At 39.2% G+C, this 19,021-nt stretch overlaps 1 protein-coding gene and 1 long non-coding RNA gene across 5 annotated transcripts in view; one reads left to right on the plus strand and one right to left on the minus strand.

The window, feature by feature from the left end:
• The window catches only part of sipa1l2 (signal induced proliferation associated 1 like 2), a 463,054-nt gene that overhangs the window by 369,813 nt on the left and 74,220 nt on the right, over nt 1-19,021 (plus strand). For all 4 annotated transcript variants that reach the window (XM_033021738.1, XM_033021739.1, XM_033021741.1 and 1 more), the window contains 5 exons: nt 5,449-5,601; nt 8,715-8,821; nt 11,603-11,700; nt 13,703-14,100; nt 16,063-16,287. In XM_033021738.1, coding sequence (XP_032877629.1) covers nt 5,449-5,601; nt 8,715-8,821; nt 11,603-11,700; nt 13,703-14,100; nt 16,063-16,287 — 981 coding nt within the window. The remainder of the gene's footprint in view (nt 1-5,448; nt 5,602-8,714; nt 8,822-11,602; nt 11,701-13,702; nt 14,101-16,062; nt 16,288-19,021) is intronic.
• Nucleotides 1,785-18,582, minus strand: LOC116973553. The gene is made up of 3 exons (XR_004412075.1): nt 18,546-18,582; nt 12,121-12,124; nt 1,785-1,794 (listed from the first exon to the last, which is right to left on the minus strand). It is a non-coding gene; the product is annotated as an uncharacterized LOC116973553 (long non-coding RNA).

The following is a 19,021-nucleotide window of genomic DNA, read 5'->3' on the forward strand; positions in this document are numbered from 1 at the left end:
AAGCATCACTTGATGTCTTGTTTTCACCTTACCCGTCCTTATCTCTGTGTCTCCCTCTCCCTTGACTCAGTCTGAAGAAGGGTCTTGACCCAAAATGTCACCCATTTCTTCTATCCAGAGATGCTGCCTGTCCAGCATTTTGTGTCTATCTTCGGTGTAAACCAGCATCTGCAGGTTCTTCCTACACAATCTCTATCAGGGTCACATCTATCTCTCCCCTTCCTTCCCATAGCATCCAAGGATAGATCTCATCAGGCTCTGGGGATTTATCAACCCTTATATGCCCCATGACATCGAACAGGTTCAAATAGTCCACTACAAATGGCCCACTTCCTTTCAGTTCTCATGTTCAAATTGTCTTATTTGTTCCTCATCCAAAATCACTGCTTAATAATTATGGTATTTGGGATCTGGCTATGTGAGAATTGGCTTTTGTGCTTCACACAGTGTAGATTCACTTAAAAAGTGTTCAGTGTTTGGGAGTGTTTTGCAAGCATTAGATAATAAAATGCGTTATATAAGCGTAAGCCTTTTGTAGTCAGTGTCTCTCCACAGTGCCATAATTATCTAAAATAGACACAGGTGGAGAATTTCAAAAAAAATAGTCAATAACACATTCAAACACACCTTCAACCGTAAGGATTAGTCACTCACTGACAACAGCGATGGTTTACAAGATCGAAGTAATAATAAATAGACCACTTTAATCATTCATTCCTCCTTTGACCTTGAAAGTTCCTTCAGTGATCTGGGTAACACCAGTCCTCTAGGGCTATCAGCACTCCAGAGGTCTCTAGCCTTAAGCATTGTGTGTCAGATTTCATATTGGGATTCTGGATTTGTCTGATCAGCGATACAGAGAGATGCAATTTACTTTTTCTATTAATAGGATTAGACCATCTGCTGCAAGGCAGGTGTGGAATATCTGTTTCATTTGGAGGTGAAGAAATCTAATTGTGTTTATGAAATGCTTGCAGAAATGCAATGTACAAATCAACCAACTATTACCTGCACATATCTAATTTCAGAATTGTCTGCTGTATTTCTTAAATTATCTATTACAGATATTTGTATATGACAAAACATATATAATTGAAATAGCAAGCTAGGCAGCAAGATAAATCGGTCTTTCATCGCCACAGTAATACTTTGGTAATAAAATTGACACCAAAATCATACATGGATCCTGATTGTCTTAATATTTCACATACATTTCACTTATACATTACCTGCACCTAATATATTCGAGAAATCATGTCACATTTTAAACTGAATTGTTTGTAGTGTATTAAAGAAAAGACTTCCATTTCTATAACACATTTCACAATCTCGATCTGTCCCAAGGTATTTACTGTCAATTGAGTCATTTTAAACTTATACTCAATGTTGTGAAATTCAACAACCAATTTGATCAGAACAATCTCCACAAACTATGATTTCCCAGATTTCGTATGGAAACGTCCAGTGCTCTCGTCTTCACTGCTGATGTTTGTCCAAGCAACCAGCAACAACCTAGAAATAATTACGCAGTTGTGGATGTCCAATTGTTGCAATTCAGCTTGTTCTGTGGTTTTGCTGAGTGATCTGACGCTCATTCAGAAGAGAGAGGCAATTTTCCACCACTTGAGATGATATGACAGGTTGGACTTGACAGAACCTATACATTTCAATGAAACAGAATGAGTAGTGGAAGGCATTATAATGATGAATTAATTTAGATGATTTTTAAAATTCACAATGATATTTAGTTCATTTCGATAGTCAGAAAGCATGGAAACAGGCCCTTCAGCCCAACTCTTCCATGCTGAACAAAATGTCCTATGTCAGCTTATTTTATTAGTCTGAATTTCGCCCATATTCCTCTAATCCTTTGCTATTCATGTACGAGCCCAAGAGTCTTTTAAATGTTTTTATTGTACCAGCTTCAACTACCTCCTCTGGAAACTTATTCCATATACCCACCACACTCTGAGTGAAAAAGTTGCCCCTATGGTTCCTATTAAATCTTTCCCCTCTTACCTTAAACCTATGTCCTCTGGTTCTTGATTCTCTTCCCCTGGGCATTCACTCAATCTATCTTCCTCATCATTTTATACACCTCTATAAGATCACCCCAGAGTCTCCTGTGCTCTGAGGATGAAGATCTTAGCTTCCCCAATCTTACCCTATAGCTCAGGCCCTCAAGTCCTGTAAATCTTCTCTGCTCTCTTTCCATCTTGATGATAGATTTGCGTTTTTCTTAATGTTAATTAATTATAATTGATTTTTAATTGTTTGAATAGAGTTTATTAGATATTTCTGGAAGTCAGAAGCATCTGCCGCTTTCAAACTTTTGGACAGCCAGGTAAATAAATGGAAATGACTTAAAGGATTGTCAGTTTTTTCAGCAGTTGTGCAGGCTGGGTTTATTCGGTTCTCCTTCGCCACTGGCCCCCAACCCTTCTCCCCAAGTAGAGGGTGGCATTTGCATTGCGGAACTCTTCTATGTGTAGCTCACAAGTTTCCTCTAGGTGATTCACACAAGATAAATCTGCACTTGCTTTGGAAGTCAGCACTGACGATGATCAGATAATCTGTTCTCTGTAATCATGATTTCAAGTATTGACCAGGCCTGTACGAAATGCTGCAATGGGAAATTTTATTTTTAACTGACCGAGGACCAAAACATGATATTTCTGAGAGTGTGGGACTCTTAAATATTGCTCAGGGATCGGCAGTCTATTGTATTCTTTTCAAATCTCTGGTGTGGAACTCGAGCCCACGGTTTTCTGACTGGGGTTTGATTGCCGCAACTGGGCCACAGGTAATATTGTGTAGAAAATACTTTTAATCATGGATTGTAGCATCATCCAATGTTTTGAGAAAGGCAAATGACAAGATGAATGGTCTTTCTATAGTGTTAATAGCATTGGCTGCATTTGCATTGGGAAGGAGCAAAAGAATTGGTGAAAGATGCATCCTGAGCATCAGAAGATCACCCATTCCTCAGTCAGACCTAAACTGAAGCTGACTCTGTGCCAGATGACCATTCTGTGTAGTGCGGTGCAGAGGAAGGGAGACTTATAGAGGATAAAGTAGTCAAAATTAAACTCTCTCCTCTCATCGTATGTGTGTAGAAGGAATATTTTTGTTACACTAAACCCTGCTTTGAGATCAGTCGTGGAGCAAGTGCAGGTGTGCACATTATCCAGCGTCGAACTTGATGCATTTCCTCCCCGCTCACATTGTCATTATTTCCTCATTTTAATCAAATGCGCGGCTGTGTATTAAACATTTTATATGTGACCTAATTGTTCCTAGACTGCACCAACAGCCTTGAGACCTTTTCTTTCTACTATTATATAGATCAATCTGTATAAAACAAGAAGGACAGTTTCATTGTCAGTTGTGTTGATTATGCTTCAGATATTTTCTTTGTACTTTAAAAGGTTGCAGTTTAGCATTAGTTTTGATCAAAGGAATATCGTCCATCTTTTGTCTTCACAAGGTACATTTTTATTAATGAGGTGATATCTGTTCCAACTGAAGTTGCTTCATTTTAGTTCATTTTAGAATGTATTTGGAAGTGATAGTACTGGTTAAATATTTTTTCTGGAAGACAATGCTCCTGTTTTTCACTTTTATCGCTGTCTTAATATACGTGCTCTCTTAACTACATTGGTTCTCTCCCTGGAATGTGGTTCAGTAACTGTTGAGCATAGTAGCCCTGTCCACTGCCCAGTGAAGCCATAGGTGTGAGCTCAATCTGTTTAACCACCCCAACCAGTTTCAAGAACCAGATTTTTATCCTTTCCAAAGTGCATGAGGGATACTGTGGTACTAATACTAACCAGGGGGCACACTTAGAATAAAGGGGAGGCCATTTAAGACCGAAGTGAGAAAAATCGTTTTCACCCAGAGTTGTGAATTTGTGGAATTCCCTGCCACAGAGGGCAGTGGAGGCCAAATCACTGGATGGGTTTAAGAGAGAGTTAGATAGAGCTCTAGGGGCTAGTGGAATCAAGGGATATTGGGAGAAGGCAGGCACGAATTATTGATTTGGGACGATCAGCCATGATCACAATGAATGGCGGTGCTGGCTCGAAGGGCCGAATGGCCTCCTCCTGCACCTATTTTCTATGTTTCTGTGATGAATGATGCAGGGTATCCAGAAACGGGAAAGCTCCACAGATATCAAAGGCTATTCACTTTGCCCTTCCCAATCCCAAATCACATGATCACCATGCAATTAGATCCAGGTTGGTGGGCTGGTGTGACACATGTACCTTCCTCTAACTTCAAGGAATCTTGCATGAACACCATTCATCTTATATTTCTTTACACAATGGGATACATCTACTTGCCTGGAGATCAATCCCAAACCCTTCCTCTGCTACCTTGAAGGCTCAATACTACCTTTGCCACTTCAGACTGGAGCCTTCTCCCTATCCCAGTCACGTGGTGGGCTGTAATCTACCGTGGACCTTTGTTGGACTGAACGAACAGCTTATCACTATCCAAAGTTCTCCCTTTGCCGTAAGAGAGACTTTTATCTCCATCAGCCCCTCTATAAGCATTCTGAAAGCATCCATAACTCAAAGCTCCTTAAGGTCATTCTGAAAATTCCAGACCATCACTCTGCCATGTTAAAGACCTACCTAGGTTCTTGAAAATACATTTTAGTATATTGGCCGCTTGATGATCAAGCTTGTGATGGAAACTCCTATCTCTACTCGCCTCATTTGTCTGCATAACTCTTCTCTGCCCAAAGATTCTTCAAACGTAACATGCTCAACAGGCAAAATTTCCACATTGAACAGTGGGACATTTTAATGCTGGTTTGTACTGGTCTCTCAGTGCAGCAGCTTTGCTGGTCATGCATCTTCCCTTAAATATTAATATAATCATCCCTTTTACATTAGTGCTCTTGCTCCAGGTTAAACATCCTGCACACAAAGTGACATACCATTGTATGTTATCGTCAACCAAACACTCAGTGACAGGCCACCATATGACTTTGGCCATTCTGTAAAAATCTAGGACAAACAAACCAGTATGATCTTTCTTCCCTTTCTAATTAACCATTTTATGAACTGCGTTGTATCAGTTGCTGTAAAATGTATCAGTTTAGGTTTTCGGTGGTATAGGGAGCTGATGAAGTTGGAAGGAATGGATGATACTGGTGGCAAATAATGGCAGAAAGAGAAAAATAACATTTGTTTTAAGTCACAAAAGCATAGTTTGGTACGGAAAGACGAGATGAAAAGGTTTGTGTGGATCATAAATACTTTCATCGTCAAGTCGGCTGAATGGCCAATTTGGTGTTGTAAATTTATTTAATGTATAATGTAATATAATTATCTTTAAATTAAGAACATTTATTTGTGCATAATAGTCACTGAGTTGCATCTTCAAACAAGCGTTCTTTTCACCCAACACTGAAAGCATTTGTTTTCCTCTTGCACACAGATCTATGCAAGATGTAGAAAATGCTCAGCTCTCGCAATCCAATGTTGGTGATTCCAGTCAACATTACAGAAGCTCGCCCAGCAACCAGTCATCTTCCAGTGATCCGGGGCCAAGTGGCAGTAGTCATTGGAGGCAACAATCTGGATATGATGGGTATGCAATTACTTTCAACTTGTATTTACAGAAAGCTGAGTTTGGTCTCCTGAACGCTCCACAGATTCTACCATAATAACTTAGAGATGCATGCGGAAGGTCTCAAATATTGCTTCAGCTCTGGCAATTCTACCAGCCAATTAATGAAAGGGTATTTTACCAAACAAGGCAATCCACTTAAAATTAAATGGGTACAGTTTTCAATAACTAGCTGGTAGATGTATATTGTACACTCTCTGCAGATGCTTTTGAGGAAATGTTAAAACTACATCACTTTAAAATTATTTGTTATACTGTAACAAACTAAATCAAATATATACTGGTTGTTCCAGAGTAATGAACAGGTTCCGGCTTTACAGACGTCCATAAGTCAATTTGTTCATGTTCGAAGATACACAGAAATTACTCACTTGTAACCATACCTTTACGGTATTGTAATGAATTGCATCAAAAGCACATAAGATGAATAAGAAAGACTAAAAGTGCAGAGAGAGAATACTTCTGCTATTTGTTGGAATTAATGTATGTACCAATGTCAGACTTATGAAATTTAATAATATTATGGGAGCTCGTTTGTGACTATGGGTGTCCATAAATCAGACGGTCACAATCTGGGGGGTGGCCTGTATCAAGACGGAATTTTGTATAAAGTTGACATTGGTCGGCATATCCGTGCTGGATAACTATGAATCTATGATGAAGCGAGGGTAGCATTCTATGTGCCATTTCTTCCTAATTCCTAATAAAAATCCTTTCTCGGGCCAGGGACATTTGTCAGCAGGCTTCAAAAGGATACAACAAAGTGTACAACGTCTCAAATCTAGCTAATCACAAGATATTTAAAAACACAGAAAACGCTAGTTGATTTATTTTTTGAGACCAAAGTAAATATTTTCAAAATGTTTAGATTATTTCATGGTCTTCAAGTGTTTTTATAGCAGATGCATGTGATTAAATGTTCTTGATGATATAATCTAATGTTACAGGACATATTTTATATTTGACCATTCAAAGTGAGACAGATTTACTTTATTAGGAATATTAGAATGCTCCAAAAAGCTGCATTTTTATAATACCTTCCAAGACCTCTGACTATCCCAATGCTCTTCACGTACTTTTGAATTGTATTTGTTGGTTTAATATAAGAGATGCAGCACTCACTCCTGTGGACAAGCTTGACAAGATAATCAATTCTACTATAAATTAGGTATTACCAGAACACAAGGGACAATTACCCATCCCTTGTTCAACTAGTACAATGGGAGTTATTACAGACAGATGGGATCTCAGTTTAACATCTCACCTAAGAACCAGCAACAATCACAAAGCAGCACTCCTCTGACAATGTAGCACTCCCCATCACCGCATCACTTGTCAGTTTAGAGCACGTGCTTCAAGTTTTACACAATGTCATCACTATATACTTTTGAAAGACTTTCTTTCAACCTACTTCTTTTATTTTAATTTGCTGTTTAGTTTAAATTGATCTGGTGTCTACTGCGACCAATTGATCTATATGTGGAACATGACTGTGTTGCGTAAATGTAGGAAATGAGTTTACTACTTAACTGTAGGAAATTGGAGATAAAATATTGAGCATTTTTCAGAGATGGGCAAGATGTTTTTTCGATTGATTTCTGGAGAATGCAAGAGATTTCTGTGCTCCCTGGAGGTAGATAAGTAAACATAGGCTTTACTTTGCATTTAAGTTGAAAGAACAATCCTTTACTGTTAATCTGATTGAAGTGTGATTTGTACTAAATGCCATTTTGTAATTTCTAATTTGCCACTTTCCAATAAAGGATAGGTTATTATAATTAAGGAGGAATGGGTGACGTTTCGGGTCGAGACACTTCTTCAGACTTCTTCCAAAACGTCACCCATTCCTCTCCAGAGATGCTGCCTGTCCCACTGAGCTACACCAGCTTTTTGTGTCTACAGTTTAAACCAGCAACAGCAGTTTCTTCTTACATATTATAATTACGGAATCCTTTAGAGCATGCAATGACTATTTTGAAAGCATTATAATTGGTTCATGAGGAGATGATCTCAGAGAAATACAGCAGAAAGCAGGTTCTTCAACCCAATAAGTCCATTCCAAATCATCAGTCCCCATTTTATGCTCCTCCTTTTCCATCAACTCTCCTCTGACTCAATACTCACCCACATACCCGGGGCAATTTCTGTAGCCATTCAACCTATCAACCACAGTTTTTTGGTATGTGGGAGAAGACCAGAGCACCAGAAGGAAAGCCACACAGTAACAGAGAGAGCCTGCAAATTCTACACAAACAGCACTTGAGGTCAAGATTGAATCCAGTCTCTGGCACGTTCCATCACTGTACAATTTCACCATTATACCGCCCGAAGTTCTGACTGAGCTTTTTGTATTTGGTTAATGTGTGCTGTACGTTTGCATCAACCATCTTAGCTTACACTAAGAAATTCATTTTTGCCAGGGAGCGCAGGCGTATAATTCACTTAATAATTAAAGAAGGACAACGTGCTTTAATATTGACCACAAATTCCCAAAGCATTTCACAGCCAAAGCATTACTTTTGAACTCTGCTCTCTGTTGTTGTGCGGGGTAATCAATGATAACATCTCCTGAGGATGAATAACTAGAGTTTTACTTAGGTTTCGAATTCAGAAGACATTATCAGTCAATAGCAGAGATTTATGTCAACGCAACCTCTCAATTAATGATCACTTCAAACTTTACTTGCCTATTCAGTGCCATGAAAGAATTCATGCAGTGTTTTGTTCATTCCTTAACCAGCACTGCATCAGCAATCAGTCAGCTGATTCATCTCTGGAGCTTGTTCTTTGAAAGTTGAGTGCTATGTTTGCCTACACATAAAATGACTGCTACAAAATGAAAGCATTGGCTTCAGGAGTTTTGATGAAGTGATGAAATGTTTGTAAATACAAATTTAATCTTGCTGCACACAAATAGTGTATGTAAAACATTGCAATGGGCAGCGCAATGACAACATCAATATTGGCTTTGTATACACGTAGGCTTATCTTTCTAGGTTGTGATCACTCTCTGCAGAAAATTGATAAATATGCCTGGTGTTGATATTAAAAATCATTCTGCTTGTAATTAAAAGGTGCCAATCACCTGTTCTACATGATCACCAAGGTTCCACTAGTGCACTGACAGAGTATGATGGGCCAAGAGAAAGAGATGGTACGTTGGAGAGGACCAGAAGTGTTGGTAAGTCTTGCTTTTGGAATGAATTTGGTAAGAATTTGGCAACTGTTAATCATTTAATGTGTCCTTGAGTATTATTACAGTTTATTTTATTGTCACATGTGCTGAGGTACAGTGAAAAGCTTTTGTTGCATGCTATCCAGTCAGCAGAAAGATAATACATGATTACAATCGAGCCATTATGATGTTATGGTTGTCACTCATCCGACATTTGTGTTGCTCAATATATTGAACCTTCAAAGTTTTAACGTATTGCATGGAGTCATGTAGTTTTGCTGCTTTTCGTGCCTTTGGTTCCAGTTGCCCACATTGGAACCTTATGTTTACATGCCTTGCCTGTTTAAGTGTCTGTATAAATGTCTCTTAAGCATTGTAATTGGGTCTGATTCAACAACCATGTCTGGCAGCCTGTTCCAAATATCAACCACTCTCTGTGTAAAAAAAAAGTACTTGCTCCTTGGGTCTCTTTTAAAACTCCTATTTTTCATTTCATCTTAAAACTATGGACTTGTTTTTCATACCTGTACCATGGGGAAAATATTTTAACCATCCACTCTATCTATGCCTCTCATAATCATATATACTCCAACAAGTCACCCCCCAGAGCAGTAAAACAAAAAGGAAGATGTTTATTTATATAGTGCCTTTCATTGTAGTTTAAGTTTAGTTTAAAGATACATCGAGGAAACAGACCCTTCATCCCACTGAGTCCGTGCTGACCAGCGATCCCTGCACACTAACACTATCCTACACACACTAGGGATAATTAACAATCTTACCAAAGCCAATTAACTTACAAACCTGTACGTCTTTGGAGTGCAGGAGGAAACGAGAGCACCCGGAGAAAGACCAAGCATGTCACGGGGAGAATGTACAAACTCCGTACAGACAGCACCCATGGTCAGGATCAAACCCAGCTCTTTGGTGCTGTAAGACAGCAACTCTACCGCTGCACCACTGTGTCACCTCACATTTTTCTTTCAGAAAATGCCATGGACCTTTTTAACCAATTAAGTATCTTTGACATGTGGTTGCTGAGGCAATGTGTTAAACAAAATAATGATTAATGCATGCCAAAATTGTTCCAATATTAGTGCTGCTTTAAACTGATGTTGATTGAGAAATAAATATTGGACAAGACATCTGTCCCTTTGCATGCAATGACTGCTTGAAGTCTGCGATTCATGGACATCACCAGTTGCTGGGTGTCTTCTCTGGTGATGCTCAGCCAGGCCTGTATTGCAGCCATCTTTAGCGTATGCTTGTTTTGGGGTCTAGTCCCCTTCAGTTTTCTCTTCAGCATATAAAAGGCATGCTCATTTGGGTTCAGATCGGGTGATTGACTTTTCCACTCAAGAAATTACCATGTTTTAGCTTTGAAAAACTCCTTTGTTGCTTTAGCAGTATGTTTGGGATCATTGTCTTGCTGTAGAATGAACCACTGGCCAATTAATTTTGAGGCATTTGTTTGAAATTGAGCAGATAGGATGTGTCTATACACTTCAGAATTCATTATGATACTACAATCAGCAGTTATATCATCAATGAAGATAAGTGGCCAGTATCTTCAGCAGCCATACATGCCCAGGCCATAACACCCCCACCACCGTGTTTTACAGATGAGGTGGTATGCTTTGGATCTTGGGCAGTTCCTCCTCTCCTCCATACTTTGCCCTTGCCATCACTCTGATATAAGTTACTCTTCGTCTCATCTGCCCACAAGACCTATTTCCAGAACTGTGGTTGCTCTTTTAAGTACTTCTTGGCAAACTGTAACCCGGCCATCCTATTTTTGCAGCTAGCCAGTGGTTTGCATCTTGCAGTGTAGCCTCTGTATTTCTGTTCATGAAGTCTTCTGCGGACAGTGGTTATTGACATATCCACACCTGACTCATGAAGAGTGTTTCTGATCTGTCGGACAGGTGTTTGGGTTTTTTTCTTTATTATAGAGAGAATTCTTCTGTCATCAGCTGTGGAGGTCTTCCTTGGCCTGCCAGTCCCTTTACGATTAGTAAGTTCACCAGTGCTCTCTTTCTTCTTAATGATGTTCCAAACAGTTGATTTTGATAAGCCTAAGGTTTGGCTGATGTCTCTAACAGTTTTATTCATGTTTCTCAGTCTCACAATGGCTTCTTTGACTTTCATTGGCACAACTTTGGTCCTCATGTTGATAAACAGCAATAAATGTTTCCAAAGGTGATGGAAAGACTGAAGGAAAGACTAGGTGCTGAGAGCTCACTTATACCTGCAGGCAATTAAACAAACCTGAGCACTTACAAACGCCTGTGAAGCCATGTGTCCCAAACATTATGGTGCCCTGAATGGGGGGACTATGTATAATCAGCTGTAATTTCTGCATAGTGAAACCAAAATGTATAAGGATGCCCTTTAATAAAATCTGGCAATGTGCACTTTAACCACATGTGATTTTTTTTCTATGACAAATTTCAAATTGTGGAGTACACAATTCATAAATAAACAATGTGTCTTTGTCCCAAACATTATGGAGGGCACTGTAGCACTCCTTAAATCTGCATTGGAACGTCAGCCTCAGCTTATGTGCTCAAGATTTGAATCCAGAACCTTTTATTTCTGAAGTGACAATACAAACTATTGAGTCACAGCTAACAAAATGGAGAGAATTATGAAAAAAAATATTGAATGTACTGCTAGTCAAAATGTGCATAGACATTTTGCCAGTAATTTTGAGCGCTCTGTCTTGCTTTTAATCTCTGACCATAAAAGGAACTGATTACAGCATTTTTTTAAATGTTTCTCTTTCAGAAGCAAGATGGCATGTTCCTTCAACAAAAATGCTGAGCTCCTACAAAGGACTGCAAAGGGAAACTATGGGCAAAGAGTCCCCAAATAAAATTTTACACGTAAGATTCACTCATTATTGCCAAAATGTCATTAGTGGTTTTATGTTTGCTCTGTTTTCGCAGTTCCAGCTTGCAATACTACCGCTGTCCTCTCCTCACCTTATATGGTCAAGCTATCATTTGGCATTTGACATATAAGGGACCATATAAGATGATTTACTGATTCTTCATCAATGGAAGAGAATTAAGTGAATTGGAAAATTTTGAACCGAAATAATGAAGTTCTCTGGCTCAGGCTGGGCAAGAGTTGTCATGTGAATGTTAGGAGGGAGAATATCTAAAAAAACTAATTTATTTAGACAAACATTATATGCATGTACATATTACATCAATGACAGATCTGTGTTTCTCACTGTGCTGAGCTCCCAGTACCTGTGCTACAATGTGCGCTGAGCATTGATTACATATCACGTACTGCACTGACCTCCACTTCCTTGCACTGAGCTATTGTACCTCATTGATGTGCCTTGCACTGAGCTATTGTACCTCGTTGATGTGCTTTGCACTGAGCTTCATTTAACTTGGCTGTACTTTGTGCAAATCTCCATTTGGTCACATTTTATAAATGGAATGGGGAATATAGAGAGTGAGTCCAGGCCTTCACTGTGGACATTGACAGTGTTTGCCCCTTACAATCTCCTTTGCCAAGCCTGTCATGTTAGTTATCTAGCCAAACGCCACGGTTAGCTCTGTGAATTTTATTCCTCTTGTATGGTGTGAAACCGGACTACTCAGTACAGTTAAATGAACTACAAGAGAAGGATGTGTAAGAAGAAGGGTCTCGACCCGAATCGTCATCCATTCTTTCTCTCCAGAGATGCTGCCTGTCCCGCTGAGTTACTCCAGCGTTTTGTGTCTACAAGAGAAGGATGTAGGAAGGAACTGCCGACGCAAAATGCTGGAGTAATTCAGACAGAAGAAGGGTCTCGACCTGAAATGTCAACCATTCCTTCTATCCAGAGATGCTGCCTGTCCCGCTGCGTTACTCATGCATTTTGGGTCTATCTGCAAGGGAAGGATTATGTTTGTAAACTTGGCATTAAGTACTCCTGATTACTCTTGACTTCCGCTCCCACCCTTTGGTGTCTTCGGTTGGTGAGAGCAATGTTTGAATTGCACCAGTGAAGTTGGGCTCTGATTGCTGTGCACAATAAAATTGTGAATCCATTCATCATTTCCAATTTCTCATCACATATTGACCCGAGCTATCCTTCCTTTAACAAGGTAAATATTGCTCTGCTCCAGATAATTACATTTACAATTTAATTGCCTCAGAATCAAAAATATGTGTGGAGCAAATTGGATGTTTATTCTAACCGTGCCATCGGGCATTTCCTCCCAATCATTTTCAATTTAATTAGAAACAATTAGCATAAGTGGCTTCACTTTTTCATTGAAATTCAAAGAAAGCATTAGTGCCAACAAAGAAAAGCTCCATCAATCTCACACACCCTTTGTGTCAAAGGTAACTATGTCGATGAATGCAATTATTGAATTCGATGATGAATTATCCCTTTGTAAAATTAGTTTGGGAAAGGCCATAGAAACTTGCTTATTATCCTATATTTGAACCAACGCCTTGTTTTGCATTAACTACAATACAGCCTTTTTGTGAATTAACATGTTCACAGGCTGAACCTGGTTCTTGGGTTCCTTTTGGGTATAGTTAAGTTCAAACACAGACATTTAAAGCCAATGGTTATGAATATAGTTTAAATGGGTCTTATAATGCAAATACACCACTATATATTTTTGTAGCTTGATGCTCTAATTGAAAACAATATTTTGCCTATAATTGGCAGTTCCATTTGTATATTGCAATTTTTTAAACTATTAATACCAATGGAAAACTAAAAAATGCTATTAATCTTGTCACAGGAATGTGATACACTTGGCCCAAACACGAGGGGATTATTAGGATAAAATTGTAGTTAAATATGTTTAAATTCAGAACCACATTCAATTCTTAGGTTGTGTGTTAACTTTTATTCCTTACTCTTAGATTACAGATAATAATTGTTCAAGCCATTCCAGCAGTAATACTCTCTCCAGCAATGCCTCCAGCAATAGTGATGACAAGCAGTTTGGTTCAGGTGACTTAATGGATCCAGAATTACTTGGATTGACGTACATTAAAGGGGCCTCCACCGACAGTGGGATCGACACAAATCCCTGTATCCCAGCACCATTGATGGCCACTGTTCATTTGACTGGAAACAGGTCGGCTGTCCAGAGCAGAGCAGAGCAGATGGTGCAGTGGGGGGAGCACACAGAAGATGGAGGGCCTGAAGATGGACAAGCAAAATCTTATGCCGTTCACAACTATGCTGCTGCCATTTCCGCTGGCCTTGCCACCCAAGGAAGTACTGGTGATCTAAGCGAGATCTCATCACACTCCAGGTACAGTGTGTTTTAATGATTGCGGCCATCCAGTGACCTTACTGCATATACCACATATAAGTAAATTATCACTACAAAAAACAGTGCATATATAGTGTCACAAACTACCAACTAAAAGTTGCATGTCACTGATTAATGGGGAACAACATCTTGCTGTGTTTGTGTTGGAAAATGTAAACTCTCAGGATTCCATTGGACCATTCTGGAAATCATAACATTAAAGTATGGCAATCCTGGATTATTGTTGGGGACCATTTGGGCCATTTGTACTGAACCTTGACAGGAAAATTCAGGTAAAGTTATTCCTCCTCACCGGCATTAGATCAATCCAAAACCTATTCTGTACTCCACCTTTTCTTCCTAGCCTTGCATCATTCTAAAACATATTCATTTGCCCTAAAGTCGCCCAAAATGTTTCAGTCCCAAATTTTCCTTGCCCACTCTGTCGCCAGCTACTTATTATAATCAAACTAATCACATTGTTTAAATCTCTCCTTTGCCTTGTCATATCCAAACTAATTCCACTGACTAGTTTTGCTCTTGACCCCACTTCTTGCTCTAATATTTATCCAATTCTGCCTCGACAGATGCAACGGTTGTTGCTTCAGTAAATCCCAATGGCAAGCATTCCATGCTCTAACAGTCCTCTTTATGGGAGGTTAACCCTATCTTTAGTCATATGAATACTTTCTAAAATACACGAAGAATAACAATTTTCCATATGTTTTAAAATTGGAAGGTTTATGAAAGCATCCGTGAATTGAATTGCCAGGATTAAAGTGCTATGTAAACTCGTCACTACAATATTTACAGGCAGTTTTCTTTCATTATAGAACCTTGTACTGCAAACCATTTTGTTCATTGTTCCAATGTCTGCTCTGAAAGAGCTATACAATTATTCACTCTCCTGTCTTTTACCATGCTCCAGAAATCTTCCACCCCACTCCTCCCCACCTAATTTTTGAATCTGCTTCAACCATACTTTTAGAAAGTTCATTTAAAATGATGACAACTACTTGCGTTAAAGTAATTTTAATCTTTCCCATTTGATTAGCCAATTGCTGCCCTGTCAAACACTCATGTATCCATGCAGGACTTAATTCTTTGTTTTTGCAATAACTGTTTGTGAAAAGTGATTTTTCAATTTTTGAAATGCTATGCAGTTGAATTAATAATCTTCATTTTACCCCAGTGCAATGTAGTCTGACTGAATATACACTCTAATTTTCCAACAATCTCGATAAATACCAATAGGTCTGTAATGCTGAACAGCTGTCATTTGTGGCTTAAGTAAGGGATATACCAATATTGTAGCAGATAACTGGTTAGAGATGGAAAAAATGAAATTGCAGAAAAGGTTAGTGTGGATTTGTAAGATGGCAACATATATTAAATAGGGTACAAAAGATGCATACTTTTAAACTTTAACGATGAAAACGATAAGGATTTTTTACTCTAATATTGCACTGGAGAGAAATTTTATGTAAAGTCAAATTCTTGTTGGATAGGTTTGTTGTCCTCAGTAATGGATCTGCCAAATATACTTTAGAATCCAAAGCCACATTCGCATCTCCCATCTGTAATGCATCAATGCCATGGTTGTATGAAAAAAACATATCCAAGGAAGATCAATCACTCCCTTCTTGTTGTCAATCCACCTAAACTTGCACTTCCCTTCTTGCAACATTCATACCTCAATTGATTATGATTTTGACTTTTTTACTTCTCTAAATCCAAAACCATTCCATCGCACTTTGCAGAAGAGCCTCTTCACCGTGGTCCAAAAATGGTTTTGTGCTACATATCTAAATATTCTGTGATCATGATTTAAGATTACTGTAAACAATGCTGCTGGCGTAAATAATTAACCTAATCAGTAACGAGCTCTGGAGTAGTCATCAGTTCTAATTGTTAACTCTATGCCAACTCTTTTCCATTCCTCCCATAAACTTGTTTCTTTAGTGGTTCTCATCATTCAGGAAGCCCAGCACCTCGTGGTTCTAAAACCAGCGGATCGCTTGATGCATCAAAAGTCTACATAGTATCTCAGAACAATAGTCAACAAATGCTTGGGTCTTTATCAGGATCATATCATTGTCAAGGTCCTGTCAACAAATACGTCATTGGCTGGAAGAAGTTAGACAGAAGCCCTACACTTGAGGAGTCTGAGATGGCTGATTGTGGAAGGTTAGTGACTCAGTTGAAAGGAATACCGTTGTCTAATGGGTAAATTTGTAGTTCGGCAATTACATTCTATCGGAAGTATTACTTAAAATTGTGGTGGCTTTCAAGTTGTTGTAACGTTATACCTTTCTTTGAACTAATCCTGCTTATAATAATAATCTTTTTTTAATGATTGGCCTTTCAAGAAGGTAGATACTCTGTTAAAGTTCCCAAATTTGCTCCTGTGCCAAGCAGAAAATAATTCATATTGTTTATTTAGTAAAGACATTACAGGATATTTCCATGATGAAACAATTCAAAACAATGCTTTTTGAAATTGTGTTAGACTAGTACATTATTATCTGTGATACCGCAATACAATTAAGCATGACGTGTTTCAAACCCAAATCTGACTTAAATTGACAAATGAGCTAATGTTGATGAGCTTGACATAACTGGTGCAAATACAGCGTAGGCTGCTCGAGAACAATGAGCCACATTGAGTGTAACGGAAGGTCAGCGATTTGTCTGCGTGGCATGTTTAACTTAATTTGTCTCTAAAAAAGAGGAACAATATTTGATTAGGCGGGGCGACAAAGTGGTGCAGCGGAAGAGCTGGTGCCTCACAGCGCCAGAGACCTGGGTTTGATCCTGTCTATGAGTGCTGTCTGTACGTATTTTGTGTGTTCTCCCATTGACCACATGGGGTTCCTCCAGGTGCTCCGTTTCTTCCCACATTCCAGTGACGTGCAGGTTTGTAGGTCAATTGGTTTCTGCAAACTGTCTCTAGTGTGTAGCATAGAACTAGTGTACAGGTTGGTCGGTGTGGACTAGGTGGACCAAAGGGCCTGCTTCCATGCAGTATCTCTATAACTAAAACGCAAATGAGGTGTTCATGAATGATGCGACTGAACAACACATTGCTTCTGTATGTCTTCTGTTCCAGCAGCACAGGTAGGGTTCTCAGAGTGCAGTGACTTGGTGCCAGGGTGCAAACATTAATGAGGCACTGTATAATTTTGAATATTATTAGCACCTTTTTTTTAAAAACACACTTTTGACAACTTTAGGAGGGAGTAATATGCATTCTACTCTTTATACCAATTAAATATGCATTAGAAAAATGTGCTGATACTCTTACCATCCTTATTATTCAGTGTAATTGTTAAAGAGCACTTTACTGTCAATTACATTCAGTTCTGGTTGCTGACACTCGATATCAACTTTCTGTTTTTTTAATAGATTTTCACTGTAACATTTCTACAGAACATCTCCAATCCTAGTGTGTGTAGGGGATTGGCATGGACGAGCTGAAGGGCCTGTTTCTGCGCTGTATCTCTAAATTAAAGAAGCATGCCATTCTGCCCCTCAAACCTGACACTTCAATCAGAAAGATCTTGTCTGAAAGTTCCTCCACACTGTTACCTACCTTAATTACACTCTAGATTGGCTCTGAAAAATCTATCGTGCAGTTTTGACACTTTATGAATTTTAATTGACCTCCACTCTCAACAGCTTATTGGAGGGAGGAGTTCTGGATTTCCACCATCCTCTGTGTGTAGATCTCCTGTCATTTCCCTTCAACAGCTTTGCTCTATTTTTAAGGTTCTGTAATCCATTGTTTTGGATTCATTCACCAGTAACAATTTGCCACACTGTTGCTCCTCCCGAGTGGCTGAGCAGGTAGCACTGACCAATAGAAGGTGTTGGTCTGGCTGTGTCAGATAACCAGAGGTTCAGGCAGGTATCTAGGTTTTTGTTAAAGTAATGGAGTCAGGCAGTGAGCTGAGATTCGGGGAGGATGGGCGGGGGGGGATGAGAATTCTAAGGCTTAGGTCTCAGCAGCTCAATACAAGGACACCGATGATGGGGCATTTAAAGGGGTGGTCAGACATGATGGAATGGCTAGGGGGCGTCGATAAAATGATCCCAAGACATGACCCAAGACATGACCTGTAAACAAGGATGATAACTTAAAAGCTGAAGCACTATTAAAGTGAATGTCAGCGTAGATGGGAGAGTTGGTGTAATGGCTGAACAAACTTGAACCAAATTAACATAACGGGCCGAAGAGTTGATATAGGAGGTAAGAAGCTGATCAGGAGAGCATTGGTATGGTCAGGTCTGGAGGTAACCCAACATGCAGCATAATGTTTCAGTGGAAAATTATCTGAACCAATAGAGAATCCTGGCCACCACCATCTTTGAAAGAGTCCTCAAAACCTTTCTTTTATTCCAATCTTTCTTTGCTACAAAACTGCACGTTCATGAAAACCCAGCACTTAGTCATAGAGTGTACCACTTCGAAACAGGCCCTTTAGCCCACCACATTTGTGCCGACCATCTGGTTACCTATATTAATGCAACTTACCTGCATTAATTCTATTTCCATTTCACTCTGTGCCCTGCTCATTAATGTATCTGTCCAGATGTCTCTCAAACCTACCTCTACCACCAACTCTGGCAGCCTGTTTCAAATACCAACTACTCTTTGTGTTCTTCAGATCTCCTTTAAACCTCCTCCCACTCCCACCTTAAATAGAATAGAATAGAATAGAATAGAATAGCCTTTTATTGTCATCCAGACCGAAGTCTGAACGAAATTTAAGCAGTCATACATATAATATAATACAATACAATAAAAAACAACAATAAACACATATTAACATCCACCACAGTGAGTCCACCCAACATCTCCTCACTGTGATGGAGGCAAAAGTCTTAGGGCTGCAGTCTCTTCCCTCCTCTTCTCCTTCTG

Source organism: Amblyraja radiata, chromosome 5 (genome assembly GCF_010909765.2).
Source record: "Amblyraja radiata isolate CabotCenter1 chromosome 5, sAmbRad1.1.pri, whole genome shotgun sequence".
Taxonomy (NCBI): domain Eukaryota; kingdom Metazoa; phylum Chordata; class Chondrichthyes; order Rajiformes; family Rajidae; genus Amblyraja; species Amblyraja radiata.